General features: G+C 44.0%; 1 protein-coding gene across 1 annotated transcript in view; it reads right to left on the reverse strand.

Moving 5' to 3' along the window:
- Positions 1–24,885, reverse strand: part of ADGRG4 (adhesion G protein-coupled receptor G4) — a 1,571,349-nt gene that overhangs the window by 1,286,476 nt on the left and 259,988 nt on the right. Inside the window, exon 3 of the mRNA XM_069612803.1 lies at positions 18,707–19,309. Within this exon, the coding sequence (XP_069468904.1) occupies positions 18,707–19,309 (603 nt within the window). The remainder of the gene's footprint in view (positions 1–18,706; positions 19,310–24,885) is intronic.

Genomic DNA, 24,885 nt, shown 5'->3' on the forward strand with positions numbered 1-24,885 from the left:
GCTGCCACTCTTGAAGCACATGACACTTTCTCTGACAGGTGGCTAACTCACGCTCTGCATGCTGGGATGCTTGGAAAGGGTGCACAGAAAAACTATAAATGCATCCACTATATTAAGGGCAGTGATTGTGTTGCACACTCACACACCTGAAACCAGCCCAGGTATAATCAATCGCTGGCAGTACCTTCTTAGCAACAGAGCATATGTAGACCGTGTGTCTGTTTAGAAGCACCCCTTTCCTGCAGAGAAACCACCTTCACTTTGCATGGCGAAAATGGAAAAAGCTCAGGATTGTACTCTCAAAAATATCATTCTGTCACATGGGTTAATAGACATTTGGCATTGTAGAAAGCCTTGGTACACATTACAAGTTTCAAAATATTCCCTCCAGTGGTCGAGGGAGATTTCATTTTTGGTTTTATTTTGCAGCAAATATATGCGGGGAAAGACACCATGCTGGCCCAACGTCCCACAACCCCCCACATTCATTATTAACCTAAACCCACCGCCCACATACATTTGCGACCAAAATTGTTAAAAAAATGCGATGAATTCTCCCTCGACCAGTTCTGCTGCGGCAAAACCACTTGTTACTGATCTTAAGTGAGCTGCCTTCTGTTATGCAAGATACCGAACCATTGTAAACCTTTCCCTGATTAGTTTGAATTGCCTTAGTCTTGCAAGCTTGATAGCCATCTAAATTAATTCCATTGAGAGACAGTGTTCCGCAGAATTCCATGGTAGTGTGGTGATAGGGTAAACAAACGTGGTCTTGCCATTTTCTAAAGTTTGTATTGTTAAGGCCTGCAATGAACAATGACATTTGGTGATACTGAGAGTCGAGGTACCTCACAATTCACGAGACGTCTGCTGTAAGTGGGTAAGACTGTAGTACTGGCTCACGGTCCTCTTTCCCAAGCCATCATGGTGGTGTCCCTGCCCCCTCATGCACACACTGGCAGTGCTCATTGCCCCACAAGTTAAGCATGTGTATTGCATAGTAGCGCTCATTGTGCCTGGTATGGAACTGCCTAATATGTTATTGTGTGGGGCTATAGTAGCGACTGTGCAGTGGATGCACGAACCCCAAAGCAGAGATGAAAGGCACAGAGTTGTAACCGAAACAGCTTACCTCAGTGGGATGCCCGGGAGATGGCCCCGCAAGCAGAATGCTCTCTCCGTGCTGTCCGCTTCTCTTTGCACCTTCACATCCCACTGCCCCCTTCACATGACACTGCACGTATGCAGGGACTGACGAGACAGTCAGTACTACACAACCCCCTTCTTGCAATGTCTTCATTTAAAGTCATGATACCATCCCCGCAATCTTAGTTTCCTGCTTGCTATGGCACCCGGCAGACACTTTGGGGGTCATTCCGAGTAGTGGGGTAAGGAGACCGGTGCCGGTATTCCCTTACCGCCCTATTCCGAGGTCCCTTCGCGGGAACCGTAAGGAACGTGTGGTCTGACCACACGTCCCTTGCGGGTCCCGCAAAGGGACCAGGGTGCTAATAACGGGCTTGCCAGTCGCAAGCCCGTTATTGGCGCCCTCCCCATTCCCATTGAGCCCTATGGTCGGACTACACCGGTAAGTCCCCATTGAACAACACTGGACTCGCACCCGTTATTGGAGGCAGTCATGGCGCAAATAGCGCCATGACTACCTCCAATGTCGGAATGACCCCTTTTGTTTTCCAGTCAGGTGACTGTTCTCCCACCTTTGCAATTTCTTCATGGTCAGCAGCCGCCCAGGAGGCTCCAAAGAAACACAACTTCTGGTAAGGTAAAAGAAACACAGCTTCTGGCAAGGTAAAAGAAACACAGCTTCTTGGTAGCACTTCTCAAGTCTCTCTCTTCATATACGAATTACAGTTTATATATTTATTTAAATTTAATTTATTGGGCATTTGTAATGCGCTTATACATCAAGAACTTGTGTTTCAAAGCACCCACAGTGTAAATGGGAGGGAACATGGGAACAAAGCCAATAGAATAAACAGATAAACAGGAATGGGGCGGTCCTACTATGCCTGCGGAGCATCCAGAATGTGCAAGTGCAGGGAGAATGGGAAAGGACAGGGAAGGGAGTAAGTGCTAGAAGTTCCACAGAGGGAAGTGCCAAGCAGTAAATTGTGTGCAACCATAAGTGCCTGGTAGAGATCGCATGGTACAGAGAAATCACCTGCCAGTAGTAAGTGCAGGCCTGTGAAAACATAAGCCAGTGTTGTCCGCAGGCAAGTGTTGGGATGAGGTGGAAGCCTGAGGGCGATTGGGGCGGAAGGCCAGAACCCGGAAGGACAAATAAAGTCCCAGGCCACCAATCCCAGAGACTGTGGGGTATTAGCAAGGGAGTGAGAGGGGGAAGGAAGATGTGAAGAGGGGAATCTTGAGGAGCTTCTAGAATTTGAGAGTATCAGGCTCAAGACAAAGAGGAAGGGGGAGGCTGTTCCAGAGGAGGGAGACAGCCGAGGCCGAGGAAAGAGAACTGCCACCAGCTCGCTGCTTAGAAACGCACCTGACACTCAGAGAGTTGGAGCCGGAGGAGCGTAAAGATCTGGAAGGAGAGTATTTGGTGAGAGCAAGTTGTAGATAGATTGGTCCATGGCCCCAGATAGCCTTATGGATGATGCAGCGGGAGTTGAATTTGATCCTTGCAGCAAACGCGAGCAAGCGGAGGGATTTTAGGGCTGAAGAGATACGTTCCCTGGGCTTCAGGCCAGAGATAAGTCTTGCAGCCCTATTCTGGACAAGCTCGGGGGGGGGGGGTGGAGAGAGAAAGAGGGTGGATTAAGGAAAAGAGGCTGTTGCAGTAGTCCAGCCTAGAGAGTACCAGAGCTCTAGAAACATTGAGCTTCTGGGGAAAGGGGAGGAAAGGAAGGATACCTCGGAGGAGGTGGAACTGAAATTGGGCCTCCTTGGCAAGGTCCAAGATGTGAGGGAGGAAGGAGAGGGATGAGTCAACGATGACTTCAAGGTTTATGGCTTCAGATGAAGGAGAAGTGGGAGAGCCCATGGAGGGTGGCCAGGATGAAGGGAGGAAAGAGGAAGTGGGAGTCCCAATAGGAAGGATCTCAGTCTTGCTGGCATTGGGGCAGAGATCATTGGAGGCACACCGGGAGTGGATAGCAGATAGACTGTTGGGAATGGTAGAGGAAGTAGTGAGAGCATCAGAGGGAGGTTTGAAGAAGAGTTGGCTGTCATCTGCTTAACACTGGAAGTGAAGGGAGAAAGTGGAGATAAGGTGAGCAAGCATAGCGAAGTAGATGTTAACGAGCCAGGGTGACAGATTAGAGCCCTTGGGAATGTCACAGGTGGAGATGGAGATAGGAGAGGAGAAGGAGCCCAGGATGACCTGGGAAGGACAGTCAGTGAGGAAAGAGGTCAGCCAGTCCAGTGCCCGCTCCGAGATTCCAAGGGTATCGTGGAGCCGTTTTATGAGGGTGGAGTGGTTGACCGTATCGAATGCAGAGGAGAAATCAAGTAGAATGAGTACAGCTGGAGAGTTAGAGTCAAGAGATGCGAGCAGTTCCTCATGGGTGTTCAGGAGAGCAGGTTCTGTGCCTATGAATGCTCGGAATCCAGATTGATGGTCGTGTAGGCAACCAACAAGCTCAGTATGCTGGGCCAGTTGGGGGAAGACCAGCTTCTCCAGGAGTTTCCTAAGGAAGTGCGTGATAGAGATGGGGCAGTAGTTAGCTGGACACAACGGGTCAGCAGAAGGCTTTTTCAGGAGGAGGCACACAAGAGAGTGTTTCAGGGAAGATGGGAAAGACCCAGTAGCAAGAGAGTGATTGCAGAAATCAGCAAGCGCAGGGGCAAGGGAAGGGTGCCAATGGTGTCCTTAATAGTTCTGGAAGAACAGTGGGACACATGTTTGGAAGAGACTTTCCTAGAGCAGAGGACCCTAGTGACCTTGTCTGAAGTGATAGGAGAGAAGGAGAAGAGAGAGGCTGAAGGAGGTTGGAGGACCAGGGGGATAGGAGGAGGGAGAGAGAAGGGTAGGAAGAAAGAATGCTCAGGATGTCCTGAGTTTTTGCAGCAAAGGGGATGGCTAGTGCAGTGCAGAGGGCCTGAGGGGTGAGGCAATGTGGAGACTGCAGAAGGATTGTCTAGTTCCTTGAAGATGTTAATGAATTCAGCCGTGTTGTTGGATGCTCCAGAGACACAGGCCTCAATGTAGGCCCCCTTTTTAGAATGAATGGCAAGACAATATTGCCTTTGGGGAAGGCGACAGGCCTGTTTGTCAGAAAGGCCAGTTTGTCAGAAGATGAGTCTGTGGTCTGCCACTTCTGTTTCTGTTCTACAGCTCTGCATTTGTGCTTCAGGTCTGCCAGATCGGAGCCGTACCAAGTATTACTCTTGGTGGTAAGTTCCAGGTGGATCCTCATGACTGGAGCAAGAATGTCGAGAGTGTTAGAGATGGAGAGAGAGGTTGTTTAGAGCAGAGTCGGAGATAGAGTCTACAGTGGGAGGAGAGAGTGGGATGAAGGTGGATGCAAAGGCATCTTTGTCAAGATGACTTCATAGCACCACTATTTCTACCTGGGTAAGCCAGGGCATGGCCTGAGCTCATGTGGTGAGGCTGTGATTGCACAGACCTCCCACTATGATCCTTGCTCGATGCTGCATCGAAGAGGCTGTTGCGGCTTATGTTGACACCCAGAAGGATTTTTATATATGGGACACTTGCGCCCTGCCGCCTAGCTTTAATCAAACAAATATTGGAGCGGGGAAGCTGAAGAAACCTGCAGAGAGTGCGGACCCCTCCGAGATAAAATGGCCTCCACAGTGACTTTCTAGCCTACTTCTCTGACTGGTGAGGCAATCCAGCGTGCTGCTCTCCTCGAACCAGTATGCCCTGAAATCCTTCCCATAAGGAGCTTTCTGCTGCATATGGGAATGCTGCGACCTACATTGAGATTACTCTGTCTCTTATCTGGAGCAGCGTGGTGCGTGGGCCTGGGGGAGTGCTCTGCCCCCGCCTGTGATGCTGTGAGAGGCATCCTTTCTACTCGCTGCAGTGCTACTCCCACCCGCACTGGCCTAAGGTAGGGACTGCAGCCCTGTGCAAGCGCGGGCTGCAGCCAGGAGTTCCTGCTTGAGCACCCGCCTGCGTCGTTTCGAGAGGCATTCTTTCTGTTTGCCACAGTGCTACCCAGACCCGTACTTGCCTGAGGTAGGACCTTCATCCATGTCCAAGCATGGGCTGCAGCCAGGAGTTACAGTCTGTTCAGCTACAACGCCCCGCTCTGTTGCCAGGACATTTGGTTGGATGCCCACATCTCACCTGAACCCAGTACTTTCGCAACTGGGGAAAGGGCACCTGGTTGCTCACGCCCCTGATCGCTCCTTTGCTGCATATGTGCTGGGCTCTGTCACTCCTAGATGATGCGGACAGTTCCAAAAAATAGAAGGCACATCTAGAATTTCAGAGGATCTACTGAATGCCTCTATCCCCCCATTTCCCTTCGCTGTTACATCCAAATACTGCAAGGTCGCTGTGGGGTTTACTCACTTTGGACGCCTGCTTCACGTGAGCACCCGAATTAGTGTGCTATCTACAACTGTGACTTTGTCTACTCTGTCACCTCTTGTTAGGACTGCCTATAAGTGCTGGGTCCCGTCAAACACCTTTACACTCTGACACTTTCTGCACCAGTTGCTTTAATTAAGTGACCCGAGTGTCGCTATCCTATTGGCTCGCGGTGCTCATCTTTTGCAATTTGGAGACACCGCCCTACGTGGATCGGGAACCACTCGCCTAATCCTTACTACCTGGAGTGATCCTGCTTGCTTGTGGGGGCACACACTCTTGTCCCTCCCGGAAATGTCACCTACCAAGAACAAAGGCAAACCCACCATCATGGACTCCTTTGCTGGCCAAAGTAAACAATGTGAGCCCCCTCAGAACGCGGACACTGCACAGGCGGATTTGGACACTCCTGCTAGGACTCCACATGAAGATCAGGTTCTCGCCGCATTGCTGCCTTACGATCATCACTGGAGAACAAAATTGATGAGGTTAAGGTAGACGTCCAACTACCCAGGCAAGATGTCAGCCAATTGGCTGAGAGGGTTACGACTGCTGAAATGGAGCTAAAAGAAACTGTGGTCACCACTAAAGATCTTGTGACATGAGTCAAAGAACTGGAAAGGAGGAATGCCACCCTGGATTCACACCCAGAAGATGTTGAGGGACTGTCCCGCAGGAACTATATACACGTGATGTGTCTCCATGAGGGGGCAGAGGGCTCTGAACCTACCTCACACATTGAAAATGTGCTACTTCAGGTTAAGTGGAAACAAAAAAAACATATTTTGATATGGTTACGAGCCGTTTTGTGAGAGGTAGGCGATTTTGGCCTGTTTTGTCCAATAGGACATGCGTGAAGGGAATGGAAGAGAAGGGTAAGAAAGCTGAATTGGGAGCCAGAAAGGCATACATTTCTGAAAAGTAGACACAATTCCAGGTTTAAGAATGGGTGATTTGCACAGGTCAGGTAACAACTATGTAGGGAAAAATTCCATAGTTTTGGGAAAAATAAGGAAAATGACAGAAAAACCCCACAATTTTCAGATTTTTCACTCTAGCCACTCACCGAAACACGCCGCCAACACCACATGTTCTACCTTCCCACATTCCCACAGGTGTCCCGACGAAAACGGTACCTCACATGTGTGGGTGTTCCTACCTGGGCGCAAAGGGAAAAGGTTAAACCCCTGGTAACCCCAAGTCTTTCGGCAGATAAAGATTTTGAGGAATTTTGCTCTGGTGGACAACCTACAGATTTGGCCCTGGGGTGTCGCAGCCACCAAGGAAAACAGGGAACCCCATGCATTTCCGAAAAGAAGATACACGTGGGAATCCACAGAGGTCTGCCTTGCGCAAATCTGCCCAGAATTTATTACACACAATCCCCGGCAAAGTCCGAAATTTGGTGAAATAAACCACAATTTTCAGACATTTCACTCTGGCCACCCACCGAAACACGCTGCCAACACCATATGTCCTACCTTCCCACGTTGCCACAGGTGTCCCGGCGAAAACGGTACCTCACATGTGTTTTTTTTTTTGCCCCTTCCCTAGGCACATCTGGCAGCCCAACTAAGCTTTGTGTCAAAGTGGTTGTCTGATGACGTCACATCTGAAACACTGCTACTCGGATGCTTGATGGCCTTGGCCCGCCTTAACGACATGCTGTGGCTCCCAGACCACTGCTTGAACTCCTGGCCGCTGCTGGTGGTCCTGGGTAGGAAGATCTGGTCCAGGATGTTGAAGCTGCTTGTCCCTACTCACCCAACATCCCAATTGTGGCCAATGTGTGTAGAAATAGGGATGATGTTAGCGATGCAAGACGCTGGGAGGAGTGGGGTATCTCCACCTGGGGAGTCATGTACGAAAATGGACAGGCCTACCCAAGGGGAAATTTCTGAGATATATTAAAATGGTGGCAGTGGCAAGACATAAATGGTGTGGATGGCCTAAAGAGCCGGAAGAAGATGGATTACTTGCACAAATGTATGCCTTAGAAGATGACTCAGGACCAATGACTAGATTGCATGGCTGTCTGCTGGGCCAGTCAAACCTCCTAAATCCACGACTGAAGACGCAATGGGAGTATGATGTGGGCACTGTGATCACGGAACAGAAGTAGGAACAAGTGCTTAGTTTCCCTAAAAATGTGTCCCGGAATTCCTGTTTTAAACTAATCCAATTAAATGTATTTCATCATACATACATGAGCCCCAACAGGGTTGCTAAATTCAACAAACACAAGCACTCAACTTGCCCCCTGGTGTTATCAAGATAATAATTCACATGTTTTGGAAATGCTTAAAAAAGCAAGATTTTTGATACTGAATTGAACAAGCTTGTAGGGCTACGGGTGTTGTTAGATATAACCGGGGTCTTATGGAATGTCTCCTTAGCGCATATCCCAGAAAGGGCAAATACAAACATATCATCAGATTTATGGATTTAACTTGCATCTTCGCTAAACGACGTATTGCCATGTCCTGGAACTCTGCGGGGGGGCAACACTATAAACAATGGTTTCGTGAATTAGAAACTCGGTGTGAGGCTGAGATCAGAACCTGGGCTAGATCACTATATTGTTTTTGTGAGGCTCCCACAGATACTTACGAATCTTGGAAATTGCTTGTCTTCAATATGTTTCATCCATCAGACGATAAGCCACCATGAACGCCCCCCCTATAACTCAACATGCTTAATATGTATAAATGTGAATGTTTTATGCTTTCCCCCTCCCCCTCCTGAATCTGACTCCACCCACTGTTAGCTTCACTCAGATTATCACCCTACAGGGGCCAAGATACTACACCACTTTTGTTGTACTTACCAATTCCAACTTACCCAGTATTAGAGCCTAGTTGACATGCCTGGAGAACTATTTATTTTTCTTGTTGTTTTATGTATGTTATTTCTTGTTTGTTTCACTCTATTGCAAATGGACAAATGTATACTCATATGCTGTATATTGCTGTGATTTTGCTTACTGTTGCCTACCATTCGATGTTTGTCACTAATAATATCAATAAACAAACTTGAAAATACATTTCTACCTGGGTAACTCCCATATCAGGTTAAGTTCTGTAAGGATTCACCATGAGGGTCTACTCGCCTGCCCCATAGTGTTCCTCATTCAACTGGGATTCTGAAGTTTTAAATCTAATTACAACCAAAGGTTTTATCACAGCTTCAACAGTTTTTAACATTGTGATTTCCAGTAACTTTCCAGAAAAGACAGTATTCACATCAGGGTTCCTCATTACCCTCATGTAGACAAGGCAATCATCCACTGAACATTCACCTTTCAGAGGGGGAGCATCTTTGCCACACTTGTCTTTCTGCCACATCAACAACCGAAATTGCCCTTATAGATGTAATTTTACCTTTCTTCCTTATGGCTTTGGAAATGTAAGTTATACCACTTTTAAGGGGAACATTTACAATCATCAGGCTTTATCTTTTCACAACCTTTGCTTTCTGCCCGCCAAATGACCTTAATTGTATGCCTGTTGGTATTCTCTTTTGGCTAAAGACAATGCTTGCCCAACTCTTACCTTAGGCAATGCTTGTGCCCACTTGGCCTAGAGCAATGTTTGCACCATGCTTGGCTTTGGAAAAATGCTTGCTTCAATCTTAGCTTCTTCAATGTATATTTAATTGTTGGCTTGGGTAATGTGTGGTCCTTCAAACTCGCAATTCAATATTCAGTCACTTAACTTCAGTGCTACATCATCTTCAACAGCTTCATAATTGACTCTTCAGTTAACCTTTACCTCAGAGTTACTTTTAAGCACATGTGACCAATCTTTCATCTTTTTTCAGCAGTTTTAAGATTCAATTAACGTGGCTCAGAGTGTTTTACTCTTATGCGAGTGCTACACAAGAAGTTTGCTTACACGCAAGTGATCCTTTTGTAACTTCCCATTGTCCGACAATCAATGGTTTGTTTATTACTGCTTTCAATCTTACGCAAGTGATTGTGTTTGGCTACAATTGCCTGCCTATTTTTGCTCAAGGTCTCAGAACGCTTGGTCACACTCAATGGCTTCTGTCTTGCTCCCTTTGTGTACTGCAGGACTTGAACTGCTTCTGGCTTCCTTCACACACACACCTTTCCTCTATGAAGGTGTCTTCGCCCCACCATGCAGTCACAGAGCTCCTCTTGCAACTGGGACCCTCGGCTGCATGCCAACTTTCAGCCACAGTCTCCGGCACGCTCTTGCTGTGCAACCTCTGTAATCAGGTTCAATATGGGGGAAAGCAGTCTTCCTTCACGCCTTCCGCTGCGCAACCTCTGCACTTCAGATTTTTGGGGAGCAAGACCGTCTCAGGAGAGGCAGCTGGAATCTGCTTGGTCAAAATCCTGGGATCCCTTCTTTCCACCCTCTTCTCCATGGATTGCCAACAATATGCTCGTTCTCTGGTGCTACTGCTACGAATATTGCAGCTCCAACTCCATCTAATGGCCTGCACCTGAGGGGGCCTTTTAAGCCTATCTGCTTCCCTCAGGTGTGGGTCGTTATGATTAAAAAGCTGACTACTCCTGCAACATTGCTCTTGAGCCCTCTTCCTTGTCCCAGTACTTAGGGGATTATGGGACTTGTAGAATTAGGTTTTAATGTCCGCTTTTTATTTTTATATGTAGATTTATTTCTCTTAACTGCATTTAAAGAAAAGTTACAAGAGTTTATTTGAAAAGGAGAAGGAAGTTCATTTAAGCCATTATTTATAGGTCTCCTGTCACTGTATCTCTGGGGGGAGTTTTAACTTTAGAAGTCTCAAGCTTTTTGTTCTTTCCTTGGCTTTACCCTCATCAACAGGTTTAATGTGTGGTTCAAACACATCAAAATGACAATAAGCCGTTATGTGTCTTGGAACTTTTAAAAGGATCTTCCCTTTTAGAGATAAATACTGTCTTATCCCACAGGATCTCCTCACTATCCTGGGCTTTGTCTCCTCCTAGGTGATCCTTCAGAAGTACACCACCCCCAATGTCAGGATTAAGAAGCGTCTGCCTTTCCCTGGTCACCTTGAAGAAAACTTTAGGTAGGGTTTTAGTGAGGATCAGCAGAATTCATCACATTTCCTTCCCCTAAAAACCTGACGTCCCGGTCCAGGTTTATGTTCCTCTTCTTCCTCTTCTCCTCTACCTGCCCCCCCCCCATTCATAGTGGGATTGCAGTTTTGCCAAACCCAGGCTTGGTTATCTGTAAGGAACTCTTCTTGAGTCTAAGAATTAAGAGAGGAGTACAAAGAATCTTTCTTCTTTACTTGACTATTGAGAAATTGCATGGTTTTCAATTGTATTTATGAAACGCGAACAATCCATTCATCAAAATAGGTAACTGGTTTGACCATGGACACAATTTATTTCTTTTCCCACCTATGCGTTTCCAATTAGGTGGAAGAAGGTCAGCTTGTACAGTATCCAACGGAGCCCTGGAGTACTACAAGGACCCGATAACTATTTTTTTCTCTACTACAACATATTACATCTCGTTGAGTTTCTGCCTTTGCGTCACAATAGTTTGAGGATGTATACTTTCCTCATATACTTTGTTTTTCCTCTTGCCATTTATCCCTTATTTATCATAGGAAAGTTGTGACACACATCTATACACAGGATGTTCAAAACTCCCACATCTTAAGCAACCTAACTCAGGAGGTACATCTTTTTCTGAAAAATCTAAACCCCTGAAATATTATGTGTTTTTTGGGGGAGTCTCTGAAATGGATTTCCGGGATGTATTTAAACCTTGAGATTACATTGTATAATAATCAGCAAGTGAAAAAAGTGTTCTGTCCAGAGAAGAAGATTTGAAACCATTTCTTATGAAGTCACCAGGTCTTTCATCTCTCTATTAGGGTGAAGATCGTGCTCATCCTCTAAACTCCAGGCATCATCTGAATGGTATCTGACAAGGGATTCAAGATTGGAACAGGCAACATCCCTTTCAAAACAATATAGCATGTGTTTGTGGTTTTCATCCACTTTAATCCCTTTACAAGGACTATCACTGAGTTTACAAGCAGAACTATTTTTCCTGCACTCATCTAGAGAGTTTGTAGGTTTAACGTTCTCCATATTCCATGATTGCCAAGTCACATCATACATCAACCTCCCAACTATATCTCCTCTATGTATTTCATGGGAGTTGGGCGAGAGATTGAGAATCATGAACTTCAATTCCTTTCCACTAAAGATAAGGGGGGTATATTTTAAATCTAGGTCCTTGGACTGGCACAATATAGGCAGACACATATATGGGAAACTCTACCTACAGCATCAAAGAAATCAACAGTTTGTCTTTCCCAGGTATAGTGTAATTCTGGGGAAAATACAGATGGCATATATTACGTTCTACTGATTGTCTTTTGGGAATAATAGCTTGCTCCGAGATTTTAAAAGATTTTAGTCCAACATTCATCTTAAGAGGCCACCGATTATGAAGGTGCTCTCTTATCCTCCCGGTTCCTTTGTTGGAAAATGATTGAGTCAGTTTCCTCACCAGTAAGTGAGGTGTCAGAACCAGGGGCAACAGTGGAAGTAGACTTTTCAAGATAAGGATGAATATGACTATACCAATCCTTTTCATACCTACTCTCTGTTTGATCAGCGTTCACCATATACATAGTGGATCTCCAGTTTGCATCAGCTGACTGCAATCCCACTCCAGACACCCAGACATGTGAGCAGTCAGAAATGTGAGGTGGACAATTTTTGGATGATTTCTTAAAATATGCCATTTCATTAAATTATGAGTTTCATCAAACGCCTCACTATCCCTATTCTGATGTGAATTTATCACGTGTCTTATGAATGATGGTTTGTCCCGTAGCGCTTTTTGTGGCTAGCACCAAGTGAACAGAGTATGGGAATTATTGACCTATAACACAGTCTGGGCCTGAGGAGACTAGCACATATGTCACAACTAGCACGTTTTCACTGGTGACTATGTACTCAGGATGCCTTCATGGTTCAGTTTTGTAACAGTGAGTTTAGTGGAGAGATTGTTTCCTTTTTATCTGTCCCTGTTAGAAAGTCAGTGCAACACCTATCCCTAGGCTCATTCCAACCTCCCCGGCATAGCATAGTCCTTCGTTGAGCACCAGAGACAGTTTAATCAGTGTCTGGACCAGATCGTGTTCCTCCAGATTTCTCTGAGCCCAGAAAGCATGAAGAGATCTCCCAAGAATGCTGGCAAATGTACCTGCCACACTCATTGCCAGCACAAGCTGAATCGGCACTCATTCAGTGTGGTCTCCCTACTCCACTCCTCAATTTGCTGAACTGACCCAATCCCTCCTCTATTTTCTTTCTCTTTCTACTCCACTCCCTGCAATGGTCTGGCCATTGTAACCTCCTCTCATAGCTTCTTTTGTCCTCCCCTGGTTGTTATTTGCTTTTCACCAATCAGGATTCCTTCCTTATGTCCTGGCATGTTTCTTTATTTCTGCTCAGGTCTTTCTTGCAATCTTTCTAACATCCGCTCTCTTTACGTATCGCATCCTCATGCTTTGGGTCTCTCCACTTATACCATCTCCTTTACTCTCTTGCCTCCCCTTCATTTGTATTTGCCTTTTTGGGTCTCCTGGAGGTTTCTGGCCTGTTTTTCACTCTTCTCGACTCAAGCTATGGCACCAGCTCTCCTCTCCATTCCTCCTTTCAGGGCTGTGTCTGAGCTCTACACCTCTCCTGTTCTCTTCTACTTGCTCTGCTCTCCTTCAAGCTATTTTTTTCCATGACTCTAGCAGCAACCATGATCCTTCTTCCAATGCCCACCATCCTGAACTGAAACAGTGGCTAGCTTTAACCACCAGACGCTCCATACCTGTTTATAGGCCTTCTGGAATACAAGCCAGTGGTGGGCCGTTCATGTAAACCCAGGCCAGGCCCTTTTCAAGCCACATGACTACCAACCCATGGACACATTACAAAACAGCAAAGCCCTCAGTTCACAGGTGTCCCCAATATCTTTAAGCACCACACTAAGGCAGGTGAGACCATACTATAAAAATCAGCCAGGTGCGTCTGGCTGTACTGGGACATTGAGTAGGAGTTGGGGGAAGGAGTTTGCTGGAGAGTGGTGGCAAAGAGGAGTACTCAGAAGAGAGCAAAAAGCCGAGAGCTGGAGGTTGGAGGTCTAGATTGGAAGAGGTTTTAGGGATATAATGGAGAAGGTTGGAGGAAGAGAAAGGTGTTAGAGGGAGGATGCTGATTGGGGAAGAGGCAGACTATCAGAGGAGTAGAGGTAGTTAGAAGAGGTTGGAGGTAGAGAAAGTTGCCATTAGAAGGAAAAGAGTCGGTAGGGATTGGAGGGGGATGGATCATCAGAGGAAGAGAGACCATTCTGAGTAGGTTGGAGAAGTGATACAATTGAGCAAGGGAGAGTGTGAGGAGGTTAAAGGAGAATTGTTACCATCTAGAGGGAATGTGTAGAGGTGGGAGCACAGTGACCTACTGTCCAAAAGAAGAGAGTATCTGGATGCTCATAACATAGGTTATAGTGAGAAAAGAGTTGGAGGGGTAAATACCACTAATTCATGTGACAGATATTTATCTTGTATTAATATATGGATTTGGTTGTTCACTGTGTAATTGTTATATTTCTTTAATATGATGTGTGCTTAGTGCATTTGTTTTCAAATAAAGTGCTTATTCATTTGACTACACATAAGAAGGTGGGAGAAGCACAGGTTCAATTTCTTCAAAGGGCGAGCATGGTGGTTCAATTGGAGCAGGTCAGTCCAGGGTAAAAATTACAGGAGTTGGAGGAGGTTGATGCAACTTCAATGGCGACCAGAGAGACTTTGCTAATTGGGGTCAGCATGGACATGTCTCAGAGAATATAACCCTAGGGCAGGGTGGTCGTGAACTTATGAAGAGAATCCAAGACACCACGGTGGAGCCAAGGAAAGTGGTCCAGCCCAGGGAAGACTCACCCAGTATCTTGTCTTACTGGAGGAGACCTGACAATTTATTCATGGCCATGCAAAACAGCATTGAATCACACTTTTACTTTCACTTTTTCACACGTCCACAATAAGCAAAACGGCAATCTAACCATTTCATTCAGTACATCTTTTTCTCCTAATCCTCTATAAAAATGAAATTACAAATTTGTATTATAATTGGATGGTAATTAATTCTTCTATTTTATATATAAAGGTCAAAATGTGCTTGTTTGTGGCAGGATTTGTGGCAAAGAGTTGTTGTTCCTTATGCAACTCCACGCCGTTTCACTAATCTGCACCAAACTTTGCATAGTTGCCTTTTAGGACCCTCTGGACATTACTGGCTACGTGACATTTGGACACCCCACCCCGTTCCCCCGGATTTCAGCACAAGTCACATTTTTTTTGTGGGTTTGTGGCTTTGGGAAAGCGTTGTTCGTTATACAATTCAACACTGTTTCACCAATCTCCACCACATTTTGCATAGTTACCTATTAGGACCCTCCAGACATTACTGGCTACATGACATTTGGACACCCCGCACCATTCCCCGGATTTCTGCACAAGTCAAATTTTGTTTGTGGGTTTGTGGCTTTGGCAAAGCGTTGTTCTTTATACAATTCAACACCGTTTCACCAATCTGCCCCAAATTGTGCATAGTTACCTATTAGGACCCTCCAGACATTATTAGCTACATGACATTTGGGCAGCCCACCCCTTTCCCTGGATTTCTGCACCTTCACACATGAAACAATTGTCTGAAATCGGCGACACATCAACTTGGTCGTAGAATGACCGGTCCAGACATGAGGAAAATGCACCGCAACAAACTGCACCACGCCAGGGTGAAAGGACAGGTGGGGAGAGAGCACAGAAGGTCCCAGTTTGCAGCAGCACACCAACTCTCACCTCCCCCCAACGTCTCTGCTCTGGGTTTTTCAGCCAGCCATACACACCCATTCTCACTGGAGTTTACTTCAGGGTGCAAAGCACATCAAGCCATAAGTGAATCAGAACAGAGACCTATAGGATCAGTGTTATCATATCTGTCTACCGAACTCTGCTAGTATATATTTCTAAAAGTCAAAATTTGTTTGTGGGTTTGTGGCTTGGCAAAGCGTTGTTCCTTATACAATGCCACACCGTTTCACAAATCTGCACCAATGTTTGCATAGTTACCTGTTAGGACACTGTGGACATTACTGGCTACATGACATTTGGATACCCCACCCCGTTCACCAGATTTCAGCAAAAGTCAAAATTTGTTTGTGGGTTTGTAGGTTTGTGGCTTGGCAAAGTGTTATTCCTTATACAACTCCACACTGTTTCACCAATCTGCACCAAATTCTGCATAGTTACCTGTTAGGACCCTCTGGATATTACTCGCTACATGACATTTGGACACCCTACTTCTTTTCCCAGATATCAGCATCTTCACACATGAGACGGTTGCCGGAAATCAGCGAAACCTCAATGTGGTCGTAGAAGGACCGGTCTCGACACGAGGAACCCCTAGGATGCACGGTTTCAGAGATATTTACAACTCACTGCACCACAACGAACTGCACCATGCTAGGTTGAGGCAGCAGGTGGGGAGAGAGCACAGTAGGTCCCAGTGTGCAGCACCACACCAACTCTCGCCTCCGTCCAACGTCTGCTCCGGGGTATGTCCGCAAGTCAGTGCAGTTTACTTCAAGGTACAAGCACATCGAGCCATAGGCAAATCAGAACAGTGACCTACAGGATCATTGATATTCAACAATTGATGAAAGTGTTGTCATGTCTGTCTAGAGAACCTGTTCAGAGAACAGGTACTTTTTTCTAGTATATAATAAAATGTGACTTATAACGATAACTTACAAAATGGTGAAAGCGGATGACACATGACGTTAATGCGTGACATGGCATCATCACATCAAATAAGGAAATAAGGAAATGAGAATACACAATGTAAAAATGACACTCGAATCAGGTGATTATAAAAGTGAAAGTATATACTGGGAATACAATTGAATGCCATCAACATACACAATTGGAATGTAAATAGGAACATATAATCATAACTAATGGAATGACAAATGCGGATGACGTTACCACATGGATGTGTGGTATGACATCATCACACAAATGAATCTATGAAGGATGCCATCTAAAAGACCACAACAATGTGGGGTTTCAGTAAATACAAATGGACACACAAAGACAACATTCTCCTAATATAGAGAATGCTGAAATGGTAGGAGGCGCTTAACCAAAGGTAAGCAATACATAAGTATGCCTAGCATAGTAAAGGTGAATGCTTGGAATACTCTAGGAAGGTATTACATATAGGCTCTCTGTTTTCACAAAAAAACATTAAAGGGAAACCAATGGAAATGAAAAAAAAAAGGGAACACCCAGAGAATACTAAACTATTGGTATACGTAATGGAGTTAATAGTATACGAATTGCAAAATTCAATTATAATAAAAATGACTCATTCATTTAGGATGACGCTGATACAACCTAAAAGTCTGTGAATCGGCAGCAGAAGAAACTAAAAGGATAAGAAATAAAGAAATAAGTTACATATACTAAATCTATATGGATCCTAAAAGTTGGGCAAATTTTGAACTTAAGGAAATAATAGAGTGCAGTTTAAGATGAATTTAGAGAAACAATTGTTCATTTAATGACTAATATAAGCATGAATCAAGAGTGGATATGTGTAGGGCTCCCCTCAGTATACAAACAAATAGGAGAGACTATAGCTATCTAGTTGATTTTGTTACATTTGAATGCTAGTTTTCTTTTTCATTATTTCATATAGCAATATTTAAGATATGAAATTCAGGTAAGATGTAAAAAGTTGATTTGGAGCAAAACATGTCATCCAACAACGGATTTGTGATAGGGAAATATGTTACCTAATTCGATGATTTTTTACGACTGATGATAGTTTATTCATTATTTAATTTAGTAGCCTTGAGGAAGATCCAAACATCTGAAACACGTGTTGTCATTGAAGTTCTGAAACATATGTACTGTAAAGAAAATGTTGTAACTTATGTTCTGGCAGTAAAGCACTGAAATTACAGTAATGTGAAACTGTATTGTTATGTGGGTTATAAACGTCTATTTGAAAAATGAAATCGATTTTTCAATATGATACAATTGAGGAATTGAAAAAACGTAGACAATATTTGGGTGCCCATTAAGAAAACGAGGTATGTATTGCAATATTTTGATTTGTTTGAAGATTTAGTCTCTAACCTTATATAAGGTGAGGTTGCCCTTATATAAAATCCTCTACATTAAGGCAGCAGACCCTTATTAAATAAATAGCACAACTGAATCAACTTTAAAACCTAAACAGACACTCTTGCAGTGTGCCTAAACGAATGAATTACAACCATCTAACCAGATGCATTACTTAAAAAACATGCATGATTTGTCAAGTGTTGGCAAACGCACTCTTAACACACCACACAAACAGGTGTCAGTGGATTGTAGCATGTGCAGCCACAAAAGGCACAAAGGATCCATTGGTGGGTTTAAAAACGATTGAAATTGATGTATTTGTCTGGGAATTTCTAACATGGTACTTTCCCCTCATACTCTGCTTCAGGGAGCCGGACATAAAGGATTACCTGAAGTGGGCAGGAGATATTAGGGCAAGCAGATAGGGTTACAACAGTTTGTACATTTGAAGGCACCACTAGTAACACTGAAGATCCTGTACACCAGGTTTAGGTCTGTGCTAAGAGTGGTCTTGATTCCTTTTTCTAAGAAACATGGTGGCCCCATTGTCTACGGTAGCTGTTGCCAATAAATGCTTAACTTCATAGACTGTTCTGTCAGAAATGCCTATTTTAAAAGTCTCTCATGATCTGTACCAGCAGCACATTCCGTTTTTTTTTAATTTTTTGCATCTTATATTCAACTTTATTTTCATATTCGTATAACGCCAGAGATGGAGCATTCTAATATCAGGGAAAATCCTTTAACTACATTTCTTTTTAATGTATTCATTTCGTCTTTTCTAAATATTCCTGCCTCTAAAATCCTTAACTTTTATAAAGAAACGTAATGTTGTTACAAGAAATGGGCAGTCCTGTGCAGCACAAAACTATTCAGTGAGGGAGGAAACTTACAAAATGATGCATTGAGGGAGGAAATGTACAAAACGATGCAGTGAGAGAGGAAACTTATAAAAATGATGCATTGAGGGATGAAGCTTACCGCAGCGCAGACTTAGGTCCTTTGTTGGAGATATGTGGATAAATTCCCAGCATTCCCTGTCCCAGTGTACAATGTTTCCTTCGGAACAGTCATTTGGAACATCTGGGAATTTTACATAGTCCCACACCTGAAAGTTGTACAGGCTTCCCACGAAGTTGTTGGAAGAGTCAAGTTTAATGTCGTTTCCTGTATTTGAATGGTTGTATCCAAGTACTAAGGTGCCACCAGCCCTTAGGAAATTTGGAGGATAGCTTTTTCCGAATTTCAAGCTCCCGTTTATGAAGATATTCATCTCTGTACCGTTCCATGTGCAACAAACACTGGACCATGTATGAAGTTGGAAGTCATCACTACCACAACTGGAGTGCTCAGTGAAATGATAAAGGATGAGTTGGTTCTCTACTCCTGCGAACCCGAAGTCTAGCCCTTTGGTTTCCACCACATCATAGGTAAATGCTGTCCATGACGGAGCAACAGAAGTTCTGTTAAGGTCAAAGCACACTGTAAAGTTCCACAAGTCCTTAATGGGAACATTTTTTAGACGAGCATATTTCTGCGTTAATCCTTTGTATTCCAACTTCTGCCCTCTTAATGACTGTGCATCTGCAAAAGAAGTTAACAAGACAAATGCCAGTTATCAGAACACTTTTTAAGACTTTAATATTTCAGAATATAGGTTATCCATCTGTACTGAATTAAAATTAGTAAAAGACTCTGATCAGGGACATTAATTCATCTATATTCCAGGAATAGCAGAAGTGACTTTACACGTCAAATTACAACACAGGAAATTATGTAACATTAACTTTGACCCTGATGACATATCCGGAAGTAGTGCCACATGACCTTTGAACTGATGGTATATCAGGAAGCAGCATTGCAGATGTTAAAAAATGTAACATCTTTAAGATTAATTACAAATAGCTACTAACACAGACAAAAGTCTTAGGGCCTCATTATGACTTTGGCAGTATTATGGCAGTAAATATGCAGAAATACTGCCAAACAGAATTACTGTTACCGCCACATGGTCCCTCAGATTTGCCAGTAAGGTGCCAGATTTACTTCTAGATTTTTGCTGGAGTTGAATCCTTCAATTCACTACCAAAACTGTAGTACGGCAGTGCATTAATGCAGTAGTAATGCGGCAGAAACTGAATTACCACTGCATTATCCCAGTTTACCACACCGCCGTACTTTCACTGTCACTGAACAAAAATAAACGCCCAGGATGTGTAAAGCCATCAGTGATGTCATCAATGATGCCATTTGTGATGTCATCTTTGATGTCCTGGGTGTTGGCGTGGCGGTGGCGCGAGTTATGTTATGCATAGTTTACCATAACTGGTGCATTTCTTTGGTTTTTTGATTTTTCCTTGCAACCATAACATCCCTTTAACAAAGTTTATTTCAAGGAATTTCATGGGTTTTTATTAGTGCATCTTAACCATAACATCCCTTTAACACATTTTTGTTCAATGAATTTCATAGGTTTTTATAAGTGAAAATGATTCATGCTGTTACAGCACTATATATAAGTTATTAATAATTCCCCTTTTACCACATATGAAAGGACTATAAACCTCCTTTAACACACATATGTTTTGCAGTCCATACTGATGTGTGTCTTTTTCAGCAGCGCATGCAGAGGATGCAAGTCATGGTTGAATTGCCTAGGGCATGAGGATCGACCATGACCCCAGCCCCACCAAACCACCCCAGTTATCCACTGCACATAGCCTGCTACCTGGTCAAGTGTCCCTCATACCCCCATAATGTGACCAATGGCCAGTGCTCATGGCTTTCAGCCATGGCCAGTGTCTACTATCCATGGGGCATGGGCTTCGGCCATGCCGCAACCCCCAATAAGCAAATTAGAGTAGACATTTGTCCTTGCCGATGGCCAGGCCCACTGCCCAGGCACCAAAGTGATATCACTAATTTGTATACCTACATTTTGACACTTTTCAAAAAAGAAACCATGACAGATTTGCACAAGCAAGCTTTTACGGAATTTACGCATTTACGGAAGAGCATTTCACAAGAGCAGTTGTGGCAGTGTTGTGGCTCGTGATTCTGTCTGTGGAAACCTGAACTTTTACTACATGCATATTTGTGGTGAAAACCTTAACAGAAACAGAATCTCCACCCACAATCACCCACAATTCCATTTAATTAGGCGGCGCGCGCATTTGCACGCGTGCATTTACAGAAGAGCATTTCGCAGGAGCAGTTGTAGCAGTGTTGTGGCTTCTGATTCTGTCAGTGGAAACCTGAACTTTTACTGCGGTACGAGAAAGTTACAAATTTGGACACTGCAAGCCTCTGCAAATCCCACACAGACTTTAAAGTTGATCAACAATCTAATATATTAATTTTACTATCAGTTAGAGCATATTTGTGGTGAAAACATCAAGGAAACAGAAGCTCCGCCCACAATCACCCACAATTCCATTTAATTAGGCGGCGCGCGTATTTGCGCACACACATTTACAGAAGAGCATTTCACCAGAGTAGTTGTGGCAGTTGAGGCGGGTGAGTGGGTGAGGTCGTGTAATGTAAAAATCCTTGGGCTTCTAGTTGAACTGTATAGTGGAAAGGTGTAGATATCCACGAGGTAACGATTTTGTCAACTGAAAGTGCTCCCTTTAGCTACTGTTCTCCTTTCTGAGCTCTTTATTTGGTTCATTACTTCCAAGTAAATCTTCAGGCCGGGGGCGTATACGCTGGTATCAAGCATGCCGCCCTCAAAGGACATGGGTAGTGTTTGCTCCGTCGGACATAACGCCTAAACGTTCAAGTCATCAAATGCATTTAACACGCAGCTTGAACACAATTCAACGAAGATGGCAAACTGCGGATGCTGCGGCGGCTTCGGACATATAGCGTTTTTACCCAATTGAGCCGATTGTGATAAACGAAATGGCTCAGCAACGTGAAATAGACTCAAGTTTGCCTCCAAACTCCATCATCATTGCAGATTTTCAGTTGTACTCAGTAGTGGTGGAGGCCACCCGTGGTGAGTGTATTTCGGCACATGTGGAGAGGAGCCCAGAGGCTATTATCATTGAACCCGGAGTAACACCGGGTTGCAGGAATAGCAAAACGAACAATCTGAACAAAGCACCGAGATCCACCCCGATGGAGCCACCAATTGAAAGTTTCCCATGTGATATTTCTAATCAAAATCAAGACGTCATCTGTGTTGGTGCCAGTGATGGGGAGGTGGATAGAGATGCAATCTGCCTTCCACGTCCTAATATTCTCTCCCACAATGATCTATCACAATCGCCAGCGATGTTTTTGGCATCGGGTAGAGAATCCCCGGCCCTCTCATTATCATTTGTTGATCCAAAACCTAGGAGAGGGAACATCCCATTTCTCCCAGAGACAACAACCTGGCCATCTGCCGAGAGCAAGGGCCTTGAAAACACACTCCAGGCGATGAACACAGTGTTATTTTCCCTAGCTAAATTATATGAGTGTATAGATACAGGGCTAGTAAACCAGTCTGACATGCTACTTCAGCTATTAGAATGACAAAAGGGCAGGGGTGTTGGCGACAGGGTGATTGAGGTCCCGGTAGAGGCATGAGGACTATTAGTCACACGGCCTCTAATAATTCAAATAGTGGAAATGATGGGATGTATATCGGGGTGGAGGAAAAATCCAAATCCATCTGCGATTGGAGGCAAAGGGCAAAACGGCACAAAACCGTAAAAAGATTGGCAGAAACCAAGTGGAAATCTCTAGCCAATCAGAGCCATGCTGCCCCACTCCTATTGGCGAGGGGATTACAAAACAGGCAGTGGCCATAGTGGACAGGACCCTCAGGTGTTTAGAGGTGCAAATTAGTACTTCTGACATGTTCTCCAAACCCAAAACGCAATTAAGTAACATCATGGTTACACAAAAAAAAAGTAAAAACATGAAAATGCCAGCCTCTAAAAAACTAGCAAGTGCATATCAATTTGTGAAGACAATTACTCTGCCAAAACCATCATCACAATTGGCGAGCAATGCAGTATTAAATAAATATAACAAAATGGCAAAGAAAAAATTGACCGGAAGGTGGCTTCGAGTACCTCTAGCAGTGACATGAGTCGTGAGGCTTGTATAGATTATCCACCTTTGGATAATTTTGTGAAAATAGTGGAACTGGAGAAGCATGCGGAGATCCCCAAAATGAATCCAAAGCCTGTCTCCATGAGTACCACATCAGCTCCGACAAACGCCAAAGCGTGTCTAGCGGTTGAAATTAAAGTAGCAAGCCAACAGTGTTTTGGTGTCCAAAAACGACATCTGTGGGAATTCCCGCAAAAGGGTTTATTATTAGCCCAGGTGATCATGATGGCTACAATTCATCTTTGGAGCAGAGGAGAGAGGAAGTAGCCAGATCTCTTGGCTTCTTTATGACTGGCCTTTCCTCTCAACCCACTGCCAGCAGAAACAGGATCTCTCAAACCCAACAGGTGTTGAATCCTGACCCAGTTGGCCAGGATAGCACCTGGTTACAAAATAATAAAGGGAATCGTATGAACATACACGGATATATGGGCAAGCTACCGATAATACAGAAAGAGACCATCTCCAGGAAAGCACCAGCACACTACTTAAGCATGCAGTGCAGAGGTAGTCCCTTTGCTGACTATGATTTAAACTGGACCGCTGTACTAAATATCATGAGTGAAGTCCCGAAATTGGAAGATCTATGTTCTAGTGACATAGATCTGATAGAATTCATAGATGATCGGAACTCCACCATTGTGAAACTCTGGATGACATCTGGAGTCGTGATGAATCTGATCTGGAAGGCACGTGAGGAACTCTATGCCATGGGTTTCTTAATTAGCAGACAGACCAACCTGAACTCAGATAGACATCCTCAGTGGTTTAGATCGGATGAAATGCAGAACAAAAGTCAAGGCCCAATGACCTTACAAATCCAGAAACAAATTAATCTACAGTAGCACCGCCAGCTTCTGTGGTCAGGTTTGAATGATATCCAAAACAGAGGGCAAGACATCTTCCAAAATATTAAACTTACGTGTTTTCAAAAAGTTTCGAGAGACCAGACACCATCCACCAACTGCATGTAACAATTACCTGCAGGCAACACAGTCACTTGCTCCCTTGCATCATGGAACTCGAGGGGACATAAGCATTTAACCTTTACTAATGCCAACCTACTTAATGAGTATGATTTCTTGGCACTGCAAGAAGTTTGGCTGTCAAGACCGCCGGTGTGGGAGGGTCATAGTATATCCCTTATACCAGCAAAATTACCAGTGAGGGAAGACCTATGGCCGGTTTGATGGTGATTATCAGAATGGCAGCTAATTTTCAGATGACACCCGGGTCGTTACCTAACATGTTTATCCAATTGGTTAGAATTAAGACCCTGGATGGAGTGATAGCACTGGTTAATGCTTATTGGAACCATGCAGGGGTGTCTGATGACATTTTTCTCGAAGATTTTGGGGCTACTTTGGAGTTAATAAATGCAGATTTGGAAATCCCATATGTGATGGTAGCTGGCGATTTAAATATTAAATGTCTTACAACACTGATATGAAAGAAAGGCAACTGCTGATGGTCAATGTGGCCATCAGGGGCGATATCCCACCGAAGTGTACATGGCAGAGGGGTAAACAACCTGCCCTGTTAGATCATATTTATGTGAGTAAAAACATCTTCACAAAAATTGAGACCTTTCAGGTGCAACCCCAGACTCGCAGTGATCATCATTTATTGTAATTAAGGTGGTCTAGTGGAATCAACTCTAAGACAATCCTGAATTCTAACATTACAAATTTATGAGCCACAAATACGAAGAACCGATTTAGATGGTGTCCAGGAGCACTGGCTGATTTGGAAACTCATCTCAGCAACTACATGGAAATTACAGAACAGGAGTTGATATCTTCGAGTGGCATGTATGTCACTCTGTTAAAAAAATATCAACAAAAAAAGGATAGCGGTGAGTCCAAAAAAGTGATGCACCTGCACACTTATGACATGGAATTGACGAGGAAAAGGGAGCAGTATAGGGCAGACAGACGAAATGAATTGAAACAAAAAATTCCCTTATGCAGCAGAACTTGAGATGGTTGAAAAGTAAATATAAAAATTGGGTCATGTCAAGAAGAGCCAAATTTAAAAAGGAAATATGCACTGAA

This window comes from Ambystoma mexicanum, chromosome 5p, assembly GCF_040938575.1.
Source record: "Ambystoma mexicanum isolate Mex_15411 chromosome 5p, UKY_AmexF1_1, whole genome shotgun sequence".
NCBI classification, from domain to species: domain Eukaryota; kingdom Metazoa; phylum Chordata; class Amphibia; order Caudata; family Ambystomatidae; genus Ambystoma; species Ambystoma mexicanum.